Below are 14929 nucleotides of genomic sequence, written 5' to 3'. Positions count from 1 at the left end.
ACTTCAGCTGCCACTACTACTTCCCTCACTGCCAATTTTCTCTCCCTCACCACTAAGGGCTGGGGTAGGACAGCACAAGAGAATGTCATTTTTAAATTAGGTTTTATAAATTGTCATCTCTGACTGATGTATTGAAGGAGATTTGTAGAGGAAATAATCTCAGCCAAGCCCAAGCAAAATATGAACAAAGTTCCAGTTACAAGGCTGGGACTCCATGATAAAAAGAAAAGTGCCTCTGCCTTCAAGAGGGAAAAGACAGGAAGGAAAAAACAACTGAACTTCTTTCATAGTCAGAGGCAAGGATTTTCTAGGGTAATATCTTTTACTGGACTAACTATGTAGCTGGGATACAGTTAGACAAGCTTTTGAATAGAAACCATTCCTCCTCAGGTCTAATCACAACAAGCCAGGCACAGCATAGTAAAAAGCAGTAGTGGGAACAGATGAGAGAAATTCCCCTGGGTAGAAGACTCACAGAATATGGTACTAATGAAGCACAGCCCCTCTAACCAGCTCCTGGGGCCTAGACTTGGTATTGACTCAGAAGGAAGATAATTGCTATTGAATCACCATTACCTCTTCCTGTGAAACTCAGCGTCTTCATTAGAATGATCAGATTCTGGTCTGCGTAGGTGATGAGATCAGATGTTTGCTTTCATAACCAATCCTGTCTTATGAGTAATTATCTGACCTAAATGTCAGAGTTCAATGCCTATACTTTGACTAGCATGGAGGTGCTTTAGCTAAAGACTGTTTCTGTAAATATATACTAGCAATATGGATGGTAAGCTCTCCTAAACAGGGAGAATTGTTTCTTGTGTGGCTGTACAGGAGCTAGCAAATGAGGGGGGTTTCTATTTGTATTGTTGCAAAATAGATAATAATAGTGTCCTGTAAAACTAACAATAGGTCACAAGCAGATAAGAATATTTTTAAGTTCAAACTTAGTACTAAATGGAAGAAAATGTTTTGAACCACATTGGCTGCATCTACACATGCCACTATGGTGACCTGGCTACTGAACCATGATTTAGTATTTCCTTTTGGTGTATTGCCTGTACTGTGCTGTACACATGGTGCATAGTTATTTTTAGCAGCTACTTTGCCGTAGCAGCGTGCTGTACTGGGCAAGTGCTACAGTGACAAGTCACATGGAGATGCGCTCATTATGTATCACTGTAATTCCTTTGATCTCATTTGTATTATACCAGTGAGAATTTATTTTGTACTGAAATTGGAGGTGTCATTGATTATTGTTGGTTTCCAATGCACCAGACATTGGAGTACTTTGCATTTTCCAGACTTCAGGGCATTCCAAACCTATGGGGACATGTGAGATTTGTAGGAGGGGTATGGGAACCACATTGCAAATTGTTAATTCCTTTTTCAGCTACTCGTGCTTGCCTCACCACCGATTCTCTTGCCGGCCTCTATTTCAGCTGCCAGCTTCACTTCCTCCAATACTACTTCTCATCACCAAAGGAAGTGGTGGTGGGGGCTTGAAGTAGGGGTGCAAGAGAATACTACTGGCAAGGGAAACAATGAGTGTGTCTGAAGTAAGGGGTGGGTGTACAAGAGTTCCTAACTTTTCTCTGGTGGAGTTTAAACCCACAAGGGTTGGGAAACAAAATTTAGGTGAATTAAAGTGTATATTTGTATTGGTTCCTTCTCCTCATCTTTCTTTTGACTTGTGTTCTTATGTATTAAGATAAATGAAAATTTGCTTTGATGAATCTTGCAATAATGCCACAATGATGTCATTTGTGTACCTATTAGTCCAAATCCACCTTAATCCCAGTAATGTTTTCTCTCTGTAACTTGCAAAATAGGCTCAGAAAAATGTACACCAATACCATAGATATTGTTTAGAAAAAATAATACCAGTCAAAATTTCTAAACCAAATAACACAGAACCATTTTTGTGTGCGTAGTTACTGAGATGAATCCCAACGTGGTGGTAATCTCTGTGTTAGCCATCCTGAGTATCATCCTGATTGGGCTGTTACTTGTGACTCTTATCGTACTGAGGCGAAAACATCTGCAAATGGCCAGGTAAGTGCCAACTTATACTAATACCAGGAAACTTTAAAAACAAACTTTTACAGTACTGATTACAATATTGAGGTCTATCTGTGCAGCGCATGATATCCTCTGTGCTTACTGCTAGCTTCCAGCAGATGACTTTAGTCATGTCTACCACCTTGCTGACAAGTCCAGGGCCAGGGCCACCATTCAGAAAAAAAATTCTCAAAATTCAGAAAATTGCCCAAGACCAAGTCAGATCTCCTCCAATGAGTGCTGAGGCATACCCAGAGGCCCTTCAAAACTGTCTACTTGGCATAATTGCCAGGCTCAGGTATGGTTGGATTGGGAGTGTGAGGTGATGAGGCTTTTTTTAAAGCCACCTGTAAACTTGGAAGAGAAAAAAGGTAGCAAGTGTGTGTGTGTGTGTGTGTGTACAGACACACGTATGTACACACGCACACACATTTATATAAATAATTCCCTTTGTTGCCCTGTTTCTTTTAGCAATATTGCTCCCATTATTCTATGGCTACTCTTGCTGTTGCTCTAAATTATTAGCTTCAATCTTTGTCATTTGGAGCTGTGGAGGGTTTGAGCAATTGTGAATTCAGGCCAATTATTAAGGGCCTAGTATCTAAGCAACCATTTTTTTCAGCCATTGGATTGCTCAAGCTTACTGACTTTTGGTTTAGAAATAAAGTTAGTCTTATGGCAAGTGAAAATTATGATCTTCCAGGAATCTGTGAATTTATCCAGGTTATTTTGCAAACTCCCACAGAATCCTAGGAACATAAGATTAACATTGGTCTATCACATCCAGGATACTTGTTTCCTCAGACAGAGGAAGGCAAGTGTTCCCATCCATCCGACTACTCCCTCTTATAAATCATGCAGTTCCTTTGGACACCTGAAACAGTCCCCTTATGCCCTGAAAAATAAGGCCTTTATTCTGTTGCCAGGAGGTGTTGTCACAGACAGATCTCCTTGTTTTTGTTGCTGCTTGCCTTGCTGAACTGGTGCTTCCCAGCTGGTGCCTCCCAACAGTTTGGGTAACCGGAAGATTTGCAGGATTGGGTCCTGGAGTCTTTGTTCTCTTCTAATTCAGAAACACAGTGCATGTGTGAAATAATGCATTGCATTTTAATTTCCCCTGCCAGGTCAGGAAGCCAAGCAGTTTCGCTTCAAAGTGTTACTTTAAGGAGTCTCTTAATTGGCTACCCAGCATGCATTGCATTTATGCATTGCTTTTCCATGCATTCAATGCAAAATGATACAACTATCACCTCAATTTTCACAGAACCCCTTGCAGTGGATAATATGTGGTTTGTTCCTGTTGCACATAACTGGATGTGTGCAAATGCAAACTCAATCAACTCTCTTCCTCAAATGCTTTTTCTTTTACAGTGCCTCACTGACTTTACCATCAAAGATAAAAGACCACAGGTGGAAGGTGGAAAAAAAAAAGCCTAAATTAAATGCAGGGCTGCAATTAATAATAGTTTAAAAAAAGCCAACAAAAACACTCAAGTCAGCTTGTATTTGAGGCTCAAACAATTGAGCTGGGCTTCTGGTTAAAGCACTGGACTGAGTCGTGAAATTTGAATTTAGTTTCTTTGCTATATGATTTGCTTTTTCATCCTGGACAAATCATTTGGTTTCAGTTTTGCTCTTTACAAAATGGAGTAAATGTTATTTCCCTTTTTCAAAGGGATATTGCAAGGATAAGTACTTTGATAAGATGCAAATCAAAACTGATGACTGCTGCCATGAACATCCCTAGCTACACTGTAGAATCCATCTGGAAAGTTATTTTTACATCTTATTCTTGGGATTCTTAGAAAGCCTTTTCCCCGGTGGTATGCTCTGCTTCTACAGGGTTATATTCAGACATGGGTTGAGTCCCTGATTTCAGTAAAGCTTCATCTGCTTTACAGCACTTTCCACTGAGGAATGCATGCTGGAAATGTGCATGCTTCACATTAAGTAATTTGAATTATTTATTATATTGATGTTCTTCACAAAATCATAAACAGAAATTATAATTCAGAAATAATAATCTTGTTCCAAATGGTCTTCCTGAAACAGGGAGTGTGGGGCTGGAACATTTGTTAACTTCGCATCATTGGAGAGAGATGGAAAACTTCCATATAACTGGTGAGTGTTTTGCAACAGAACTGTTACACTATGCTTTCCCCATCCTTCTGTCCCTACTACCCATCTGCCTTGCACATTTATTTTTGTGCTCCAGGTATTGATTTCTTATATAATCTCTTTCACGGTCTAAGATGGAGTAACTGTACCTGGAATTTTCTTTCTTTTTGTATTTTATTTCATTGAATGGTGACCAGGAACAGGGCCATGTCTTTTGTAACAATGTATTTTTAGAGGGAAATGAAGGAACCACATAAGCCAGCTGGACTGGATAGCTGCTTCTTTTCTTTCTTTTGGATACACTGGCATATTTCCTAAACCAACAAAGGGATAGAAGGCTGATCTATAAATCCATTAGCGGCTCCATGGAGATATATTTACATCCAGCAGTGATTCTGGTCTTTATAGATCACCAATGAGTAGCTCACCTCACCTGGTGCCATTAGTTAATTCTCCTTTGCATTGCAAGACAAGGTCAAGGCAAATGCTTCTTACAACTTTGTGTTCAGTATTGCTGAAATGCATGGAAGCAAAATGCTCCTACCTGGGTCTAGAAACCAGCTGTAGAAATAGCAGGGATTGCTTAGTTACCTCATGCCATCAATAGCTTCACCAGTCCATAATAGATGTTCAAGCAAATATATCTATTCTCTTACCTTTTATAGCAAATTGGGCCCTGGTGATTTTCTGCTTTCGCTTCTGATGATGTGATTCTTGTTTTTAATAACCCAGTTGTCCTGCTGACTGATCCAGCATTTTGCTGCCACAGTGACCTGAAGAAAAAGTGTCCATCTTTTAAAGCTATTCAAAATGCAGATAATTAAAAAGAAAAAATCCATAGTGTGACAGGGTGGGTTGGAATGGGAAATATATACATCATGCTTATACTTCTGGTTCAGTTTGGTTGAGAGCCAAGGAACTAGAAAAAGGAATTAGTGGGTTTGGGTCTGTTTTTATGAGCTAGGGGATATAAACTGCCATCAAGGATGGGATTAAATGGATTGACACTGGACCAAAACAAAGCTTTTGCTAATAAGTACACAAACTGAGCTAACAAGTCCAGCAAATCCTGTCAATATCTCACAGTACTGCTAATTAACTAGATATTAAACAAGCCTTACTCACTTCCTGTAGCTTGAATAGCCGCCAGCTGAATACAGCGTATGCTAATCCCCTGCTCAGCTTCTCATGCTTGATGTATGTTAATGGCAGCAAAGGCTTCTGCTATCAAATGCTTTTCTTGATTAAAGATCGAAGCTTGAATCAAATGATAAACTAGCAACCGATGTTATTAAAAACAGAAGAGACTTTCTTTTGGGGGAGTTAATGATTAGCTTGAGTATATATGGACATCCTTGATTCTTCAGTTGGCATCTGTGAGAGTGCTTAGAGAGATTCCTGCTATGTTCATCATGTGATTCTGGCTTCCGTGAGAGTCTGAAGTGATGTCTTGTTGCCTTTAAAAGGACCTTTGTCTTTGCTGGGACTGCAATAATTCAAATAAAATATTAAAGGATCTCTTTTTCCTGATGAATAGGTTCTCCCCTCCTCCTTCCCCCTACCCTCCTCCCCCATGCATCTGACCATTAAGGAAAATGATTATATAACACCAAAGTTAAGTAGTGTTTATTGTTGTGTAATTATTGCTTTATTTTTTCCATTAATTGAGCATAATAGAATTTACTAGATATTAATAGTTCATAATCATTCACCTTTCCTGCTTGACATAAGATGATGAAAGAAAATAGGCTCAGATTATTTCTCCTACTTCAATGGGATGTAGGATCAAACAGCCTGTGAAGCCACATTCAGAGACCTTAGAAAGGAAGATCATGTCCTCAACATCACCATTCTGAGGCCAGTGATAGGTCATGGGGAGGGCCGGAGCTATGATTATGGAAGGATATAAGAACATAAGAAGTGTCACACTGGGTCAGACCAATGGTCCATCTAGCTTAGTATCTTGTCTCTGACAGTGACAGAAGTGGATGCTAAACAGGAAAAGTATCAGCCAGATATCTCTAGTTATCTACCCCCTATTCAATACCTTTCTTGGTGTCCACCATTTATTGGGTTAGAGATACTAGAGGAAGCATCTCCAAACATTTTGTTCAATAGCCATCAGCCATTAATTTACCCAGTCCCTTTTTGAACCTGGCTATACTATCTGCCTCTATCACCTTCTGTGGCAATGAATTCCACGAGATACTCATACTATCTCCATAGGGATCCTTCACAACAATTAAGACCTCAGACTCTCATCCTGGAAATACTAAGGCACATGCTGAACTTTAAACACATAGGTCCCATGAATACTGATAATAGTGCCTATAGAGGACACTTAAAAAGATGTTTAAACTGGAGTACTGCTTTACTACTTCATGCCACCTGGCAGATAGGTTATGGCAGATGGCACCCTTAGCAAGAGAATTCTGTGCAGCATAGATATTGAGTCCCTGTGGGCTCTCAAACAATCTGTGTGGTTCTTAGATCCTACACAGAGCCCTTTGTAAAAAATTCCTGGGAGTTTTTACTCTGTAGGTAGGATTTTCCAGTGTAGAGCAGATGACTTGGGTTAAGGAAAATTACAGCAAAACCAGCTTCGCTTTTACAGAGAACCCAACATCTGTGTTGCAACCTTCATATTAACTAAGTCTACTGAAAAAGTAAGTGGCTGTGCTTTGTTCCTCTTCAAACCAGTTATGTATAGATCATCACTGTTACTTATGAGTTTTACCTAATATTTGTGACAGGTGAATCAGGAATTTGGGCACTTAAGTCCAACAACAGTGCAATAGAAAGTAAGCCTGCCTACCTGCTGAGAGTCTACAGGCATCTAAGTCTGGCAGTAAAATTAGTTAAGGCATGGTGAGATGACATCTAACTACATACCGTTTCCATCAGTTTTCTTACTGATGGAAGTTAACCTCAACCCCCCGTTCTCCTCTGATCAGGGTCAGGAATGAACAGAGACAGGTGGCTGTTACAGTCCATCATAACTAAGTGAGGGGGAAGCATAGTTACGCCAGGATAGATGCAGATAAATGATACCGACAGTGGTGTAGCTGACACCAATAGAGGTAAGTTCTCAGGAGTAATTCTTCACTGGATTGGGTAAAACGACCTAATTTTTAGGGGTTTACATCATCTATCTGTTATTTTTATTTATTTATTTATTTATTTATTTATTTTTACATCAGTGTAAGCAATGGTTTGGCCAGGCCCTGGCACACCTAAAGTTTTGCTCCTAAGAAAGTCCAGAGGTACTGCCATTCGTCTCCATGTGGGATTGCACTAGAGGTGGAAACATACATTACTTTTGTGCCTCCATAAAATGTTTTCCACGAAGTGAAAGAAAACAGACATCCATCCCTACCTTCTGTTGCACTACTAATGTTCAAATCTGTGGCCATGACAGAAGGTACAGCTGCTTTGTTGCAGCCCATGTGTCTGTTTATGGCACAGCCACCCTTGGCAGGGGCTTCAAGGGTTTGAGGATCCTGGTCCTACACACCCTGGGAATTGCCAGGCAGAATCAGGCCCCTTAAGCCTTGGGAGCATCTGCTTTATTTTCCCACTTACCCAGGTGCATCCCAGGAATCTTTGGGGAAAGCAGGGAAATGTGGGGCTTCACCATGACATAGGGCACATTTCTGTAAATGCAGGTGTGATACCTGTGCCAGGGGTTCCCCCACACTGGTTCCAGACATGTGCTCCATGTCAGGGTACAGATATGCACAACAGGGGAGTCCCTCTGCAGGGAACTTCCCCAACGTGCATTTGCAAGAATGGAGTGGGAAAATGCCCATAAGGCCCCCCTCTCCATGTTTGCAGTTCATGCCCCATGCATGTGCAGGGCATTCCCTGGCTCCCCAACCTGGAGCACACCCAATACACAAAAATGGTATTGAGTTCCACTCAAAGTACAGCAACAACAGCTGCTGCCTAATACTGCTGCATTTTAAAAAGAAAGCAGCAATGAGTCCTTTTTGTGAGGGGCCAGATCCTACCAGTGTTTTAGGTGAATTTTGAGCATTCCTTTATGATTCCTTTATGTGAGGAAGGGGGAGAGGTTAATGTGCTGTACAGTAGAAAGGGAGTGTAATTCTACCATGACATCTCCCTGGATCTGTCCTTGATTCTTCACATACACTGATGAGAACTGCAGGAGCCTTGGGCTCTTCAGGTGAGAAAGTGGGGTGCCAAGATAATTCACATTATCTCTTGGGTGTGGCAGGTTTCGAGTATCCTTTCGAAAATCCCACCGTGCATTCATATGTAGCAATTTGACTTAGCACCCTTATGTCAGTCGACGTTGCTGGAAAACACTGCCTGGATTTTTTCTCTCTTGTACTCTGTACAGTTATTTGTGCTACTGCTGGTGTAGAATTTTACATTTGTGTTGGGCAGGTGTGAATTACTTCACAAGGTGCCAGGCCATGGGATTCCAGTTTTGTGGAAGCTAATAATGTCTATACCTAAGAGTAACAGAGAATTGTTATGCTTGTAGGTGGTTTCTGATATGCAGCTTGCTGATCTCCTGACTACTTCTGGTTGTCTTACTAACTCTCCTCACTTTTTTCATCTTCCATGTATGTTGCCTATTAATGCTCGCAGGCGTAGAAGTGTATTTGCTTTCCTAACTCTGCTACCCTCATGCCTATGGACTGATTATCTTTTGGCATTTTATATTAATCCTTGGTAAGTGATTCTATTTGTATTTCCATTTACAGTTGCTGAATAATGTTCACATTCTAATACATGACCAATATTGTGCCATTCTTGTTGTTATGCTGATTTTCCACATACTGAATACATACTAGAGATGGAATATGTGGGTATCAAAGTACCTGCCTACCCACTTCTGTTCCCTTTTGCCTCTTTGTTTATGCTCCTCTTTGTTTTCCGGTTTAAAAAAATAGCCTTGGGGTGGTCATGTATGGGACACATTTCATAACTGTCCCATAAACATTTTTTTTGTCACTTCATTACCAACAAAACACGGCTTCTGCTACTGAATTTATCCATCTACTGATTCCCTGATGTTGCCTTCTGCTGTTCTCTACTCGTCCTTGTTTGATATTACCTACCTGCTGGGATCCCAGTTACAAATGCCATTTGTTTTTAAATTCTGCTCCAGCTGAAGTCTTGCTCCAATTCTGCTCCATTAAGGTCAATACGATTTTTTTATGAGGATCAAAAACTGATCCAGAACCTGTACAGCAAACACTTAGAGCTAGCGTTCCCCAACCATGTGAAACATATAGTGGGTCACATTATATAGCAAACTTTCCATTTGTAAATAAAAAAAGGGTTCATAAATGATTTGCTTGATATGATTAGTTGATGAATGGCTAATTGCTTAAGTCTAACAGGCTGCTTATACCCATAGCTCCAGTTGACATGTTTTTAATTATCCATTACACATACTGATCATCTTTGTGGTATACTTATAATACATAGCGATCATTTATTAACACTTTTTCTGATACCATTTTAATATCAAATGCAACAAAAATGTTTACTTTCTGGACAGGAGTTTGTCTTCCTTAAGATTTCAAATGTAGATCATACCTTTTGAGGATGGTACTAAAATGAAGAGACACTTTCTTTTTTAATGTTGCCCAAATTGTTCACCTTGACAGTAATTTCTTTGTGAAGTATCATTGCAAGGTTAGGTTAGCCACAGGAATATGTTAAATATGGCTTGCAGAGACCAATTATGTGTTGATGTGAATTGCATGTTTAAAAGAACTAATCTAATTTTGGAGTGGAGCCAGATGAAGTAACATTCATTGTTATTAGAGAAAGGGGCCATGTCTGATTCTGTGGCAACCAGGGGAGTTTTTGCCAGTGACTTCTATAAGACCTCTCCTACACATTACATATATTATGCAATTAACTGGTTAATCATACAATAAATTTAGACCATCCACACACACAAAGTAAGGCTGGCAACAAGTAATTATCACATGATAAAAAGAACCAACCAGCTATAAAGTTAGTGCTTGAAAATGTGTAGCAACTCTGTAGCTGGTTTCTATCTAGCTTTAATCTGAGTGTGTAGCAGGGTCCTAAGAACAGGAAGAAACCCTACAAAACTGTCTGGGCCTTATTCCATTAACTTGCAGCATGTGTAGTTATTTTCTTTAGTTCAAAGTGGCTGTAACAGGTGAACAAATCAGAATGCTATTATTTTAGAGCCACTCTGTACTGCTTTTTAAATAACTTCATGCACTGCAGGACAATGGTCAGTCAGATCTTCATTGTGTTAGACTATTCTTAATGGTGGGTGTATTGCATCTATGATGTAAATGGAATAATGGAACAAAACAATCTTACTGTTTTAAATATCTAGATTGTTGCATACAATTTAGCTATGACATTTGTGAGCACTCAGCAAACCACTCCGAGGCAGAGACAAAGGACTATTTTGAAATACTGAAGGCTTAATAAACATTTTCTGTTTTTCTCATCAGATATGATGTCAATCACCTCCCTTATGGGCCAGTTGAAATGTTCCTTGGAGGAGATTTCTTAGAAATATTCACATCATAAGCAGCACAGAGCTGTGTTAATTTATACTAGATAGAGACAGCTGCAATTTGAATTTTATTTTCATGAAAAAGGGGGAAAATGTATTTTTCATATGGAAGTATTTTAGCTGGAACTTCTAATTTTTGAAGTAATTTCAAGATAATTTTCTAGTGAAATACTTTCAATATTTTCATTTTGGCACAGTATGGGAAATTCAGGAAGCAATAACTTGTTCATTCCATTTGGTTAGTTTAGCAGGCCTGATCAGTATTTTCCAGCACAGGTTAGAAACTATTCAGGATTCATTTGTACATGAAAATTGACTAGTTAATGTTGTTGCCATTCTCAGCACTGATCACTTTTGTGAAAAATATAGGGAGTTTGTGAGATGTAGTCTAACCCAGTGGTTTTCAAACTTTTTTGTTTGCATACCCCTTTACCTGCAAAATACTTCTGGGCATATCCTGCTTATACCTGACATGCCTCTGCATGTTCATTCCTTAGGACAGTGACTCTCAACCAGGGTGGTGTGGCATTCTGGGGTGTTTTGAGATGCTGTTAAGAGTACACAGTGTTAGCGCTGTTAGGCATGCAAACATGATTTACAAGATAAACCTGGAGATTACAAACAGGAATCTGTCATGTTAAAGACATTCTGCCTAGTTGTAGTCTTTAGTTTAGTTCTTTTGCAATAGAACTGCTCTATTATTTTTCTGTAGTCAAAAAACTAAGAGCTAGCATTTTTGAGGGGTACCTCTAGTCTAAGAAAGCTGAGAACCTCTGCCTTAGGAAGAGTGTTGACATGCATGTCAATATTTATCAATGCTATTATTCACCATATAATGACCAATCAAAAGTTCCATCACCATTATTAAAATTAGACATGGTAAAGAGCCATGTGCCCCAAGGGGTACACATACCCCAGTTTGAAAACCACTGCTCCAACTTTTTCCAAACAAACTTGAGCCCACACTTTTTACATGTAATAGTAAATAATATGATGGGGGTTAGCATAATACACTTCTTAGTTCTTTTTCTTCTGGGATTATTTTCTGAAATTCATCAGTGCATTTCTTCTGGTCTGCCTCTAGCAAGTTATGAGCTGATCTCTGAATCGTGAAAATTCAGCATATTACATGGCCAGCATGGTTTCTGTGTGTGAGCATATCTGTCTCTGTTTTAAAAAATCTATTCAAATTATCTATGGGACATTACTTATTCATGTTGAAAATCAGCAGGATAATTATTACTGGCTTCTTTGTGGAAGCACTAGGTGACCCATATTCAGATTATGCAGCCTAAATGAAGTTTAATTTTGTCTAATCTGGGCTTGCAGAGGGAAAAGTAGGTTTCAAGGGGTATCCCAAACCTAGCAGCCCAATGAAGCCAAACGTATCTCCATCCTTTTGTTCCTTTAGCCCGAACGATGGCACTAGCTTTCCTCGCAGATAAAAAAAAAAGGTGAGGCAGGGCCAAATCTAACTTGATCTGAAATTAAATACTATGCTGCACACCAAAATGGGGTATATCAGGAGCTAATGTGGCCTGATCTCCTCAGGATTATAGCAGGCTCAGGTGCATGATGTGAAATTCTAGCTCTAGAAAACTCAATGACAAAACTCCCTTTGACTGCAGCAAGGTCAGGATTTTGTCCAAGGTCTCTGAACACACTACTTATCTGCATCGTCCTTGTCCCCCATATGCAGGTAGTTCCTTAGAACCACAAAGTGGAACTGTGGGTCTACTGAAGTCAATAGAAGTTTTCCTATCAAATGCCGAGGGGCCTAGGTTTTACCCACAATCCTGACCTAAATTTTAAGAAAGTTAAGTAACTTAAGCACATTGAATTCTGATGGAAGCCTGCATTCAAAGATGGGAGCTTTGACAATGATATTTATTTTAAATCTAGCCCACATAGTAAGTTAAAATGAAAAAAGCTGTGTTTTTGTTTTACAGGAGTAAAAATGGATTAAAGAAGAGAAAGCTGACAAAGTATGACATTTTTATATTAATTTTTTAAAATGTGTCACGTTAGACTAAAAAGTAGTGTGTGTGTGGTATAATACTGTACTGTATATTATATTTCATCATTATATTATAGTTACAGAGATAAAAGTACTTCATTCTGGCACATGATTCCAGAAAGCAATTATAATATGTTTGAAAACAAATAGCAAATCATAACTACACTAAATCAAGAGTACCATGGATTTTATTTAATTTTCTCAGCAGCGAAGTTATGGTAAAATTGCTCCTGACTGGCAGTAAATTAACCATCATGGAAAGGATCAATTATCCTAACTTCACAATTTCAACAGGGCTTTTCCTTAGTAAAAACTGACAAACTGTGAAAAAACTGGAGAAAAGTCATTTATGTTACTACAGTAGTGTAACTGGGACATGGGGTGGGGCAAGGAAGAGGAGGAGGGTCACTGGGGCAGCAGCCCTGGGCCCCACTTTTGTGGAGGGGTGCAAAAATAGTCATTACAGCAACAGTGGCTGATCACCAGGGATCTTGGTTTTCTCTGATAAAAAAATCTCAAATTTGCTGATAAAACCCCCAAAATCCGTTATTAAAATTAAAGACTTCCCACACCCCCGACCCTGCTGGTGCCCCTCAGGCCATGCCCCTCCCCCTTTCCCTTTCCACCTCCCTCCAGAAAGGGTTGGGGGTTTCCTGCCCTTTTTGCAAACCGCTTTTGCAGGCTGGAACTCAGCCCGCCTGCAGAGCTCTTTGTAAAAGCAGGAAATCTGTGGGTTTCTCTGCCAATCCATTTTTCTCTGATTAAAAACAGGAAATCCATGTTTTTCTCTGTTTTTCCATGGGAAATGGAAACCCTGGATCCTTGTTGATCACTCCATTTTGACTGGCACCATGGCAGCCCTGGGCATCATATGTCAGCCCAGGGTACAGAGCTGCCTGGCATGCCTCTGTATTACTGTTCTTTCCCCTTGATGTCATACTCTGGTGGCAGTTATTGCTGGTATAATAGATAATTGTTGCTAACCAAGCGTGATAAGATGGGCTCCTTGGGGCACATTGCTTCAAGTAAATGAAAAGATTTTTGTGTACATGCTTCATTCAGCATTTTGTAAATTAGAACATGCTAATTAGGTGATAGAAACTGTTTGCCAGTCTTTCATTATTCAGGTTATTAGTTTAATTACTTAGCCTTCATGTTCATAGAACATGTCTGGAGTAAGGGCCAGGTCCTCATCTGATGTAATCAGGCCTAGCTCTGTTGCAGCTAGACCAGTTTACAACAATTTAAAATCTGGCCCAATATAGCTATATGGCTGGGTATGTTGACACTCCATTGTCTCCAGTGGCAGTTGTGCTAGCATATACTAGAACAAAATTTGGCTTCTGATAGGAGCCACCTGCTCTTCTATAAGACAGCAGTGTGAATAATCATTACATGGAGGCTCAGACATTTGTTGAACATATTTTACAGACCTTCTCTGCCCCAAATAAAGATCTGTTTGTAAAAGGACCCAAATGTGAAACCCATTAATGGCTTTCATGATTACCGATTGTATGAAGTTTGAAAATTTCTGTTTATGAGGGAGCTTTTCACCTGTGAAAGGAACTTTTTATGTCATTAATGAAGTCTAAATGATGTGCCTTTTCTGCACTGTGGAAAATAATATCATCGTATTGGAATTAGAGCTGGGTCTGAACTATAGGCCTGGAAATGACCAAGCATTCTAAGGATTTGAAATGTAAACCAAGATCTGGATCCAAATATGCCATGCAGACTCATTTTTAACTGAAACAAAAATTTTGGTCAGGCCTATCTGTTTTGGGGGTTTGGAAGCTGAGGGGAAGCAGCTTCCCCCACTTTGCCATCCATAGTCCTGCATTCTGTGTCAGCCAACATTTCTTTTGGCCTCAGTGGGTGCATCTACATGAGACATTTACTGTGGAGCTCACTAATTAGCTCTGTAGTAAACATTGTGCACTTACTTGTACACCTCTATTAGGCTGAAATAAACTAATTAACTCCACAGCAGGATAGTACTTGTAAATACAAGTACTATCCTACTGCACAGTTTTTTACTTTGTAGCACCACGTGTAGACACTGCCTAGCTGACTAGGTCAGGATGTTTCAGTGTGGGGGCTGCCTGCCAAAGCACCCTCATGCCCCAGGCAGCCGCTCTCATTGAGCCAGGGAAGGAGCATCCCTGTGCTGCCAGGTTGACCCCTGCGCCCCG

At 39.8% G+C, this 14929-nt stretch overlaps 1 protein-coding gene across 3 annotated transcripts in view; it reads left to right on the top strand.

Annotated features, from left to right (window-relative positions):
- The window catches only part of PTPRO (protein tyrosine phosphatase, receptor type O), a 258327-nt gene that overhangs the window by 213063 nt on the left and 30335 nt on the right, over positions 1 to 14929 (top strand). For 2 of the 3 annotated variants that reach the window (XM_019544502.1, XM_019544500.1), the window contains exons 15-18: positions 1932 to 2052; positions 4111 to 4179; positions 8794 to 8877; positions 12670 to 12705. In XM_019544502.1, the coding sequence (XP_019400047.1) occupies positions 1932 to 2052; positions 4111 to 4179; positions 8794 to 8877; positions 12670 to 12705 (310 nt within the window). The remainder of the gene's footprint in view (positions 1 to 1931; positions 2053 to 4110; positions 4180 to 8793; positions 8878 to 12669; positions 12706 to 14929) is intronic. The other variant, XM_019544501.1, reaches the window with a different exon arrangement.

This window comes from Crocodylus porosus, unplaced genomic scaffold (assembly GCF_001723895.1).
Source record: "Crocodylus porosus isolate Cpor-Errol unplaced genomic scaffold, CroPor_comp1, whole genome shotgun sequence".
Classification (NCBI taxonomy): Eukaryota; Metazoa; Chordata; order Crocodylia; family Crocodylidae; genus Crocodylus; species Crocodylus porosus.
The sequence above is the reverse complement of the archived record's forward strand: the minus strand, read 5'-3'. Positions and strand labels throughout refer to the sequence as shown.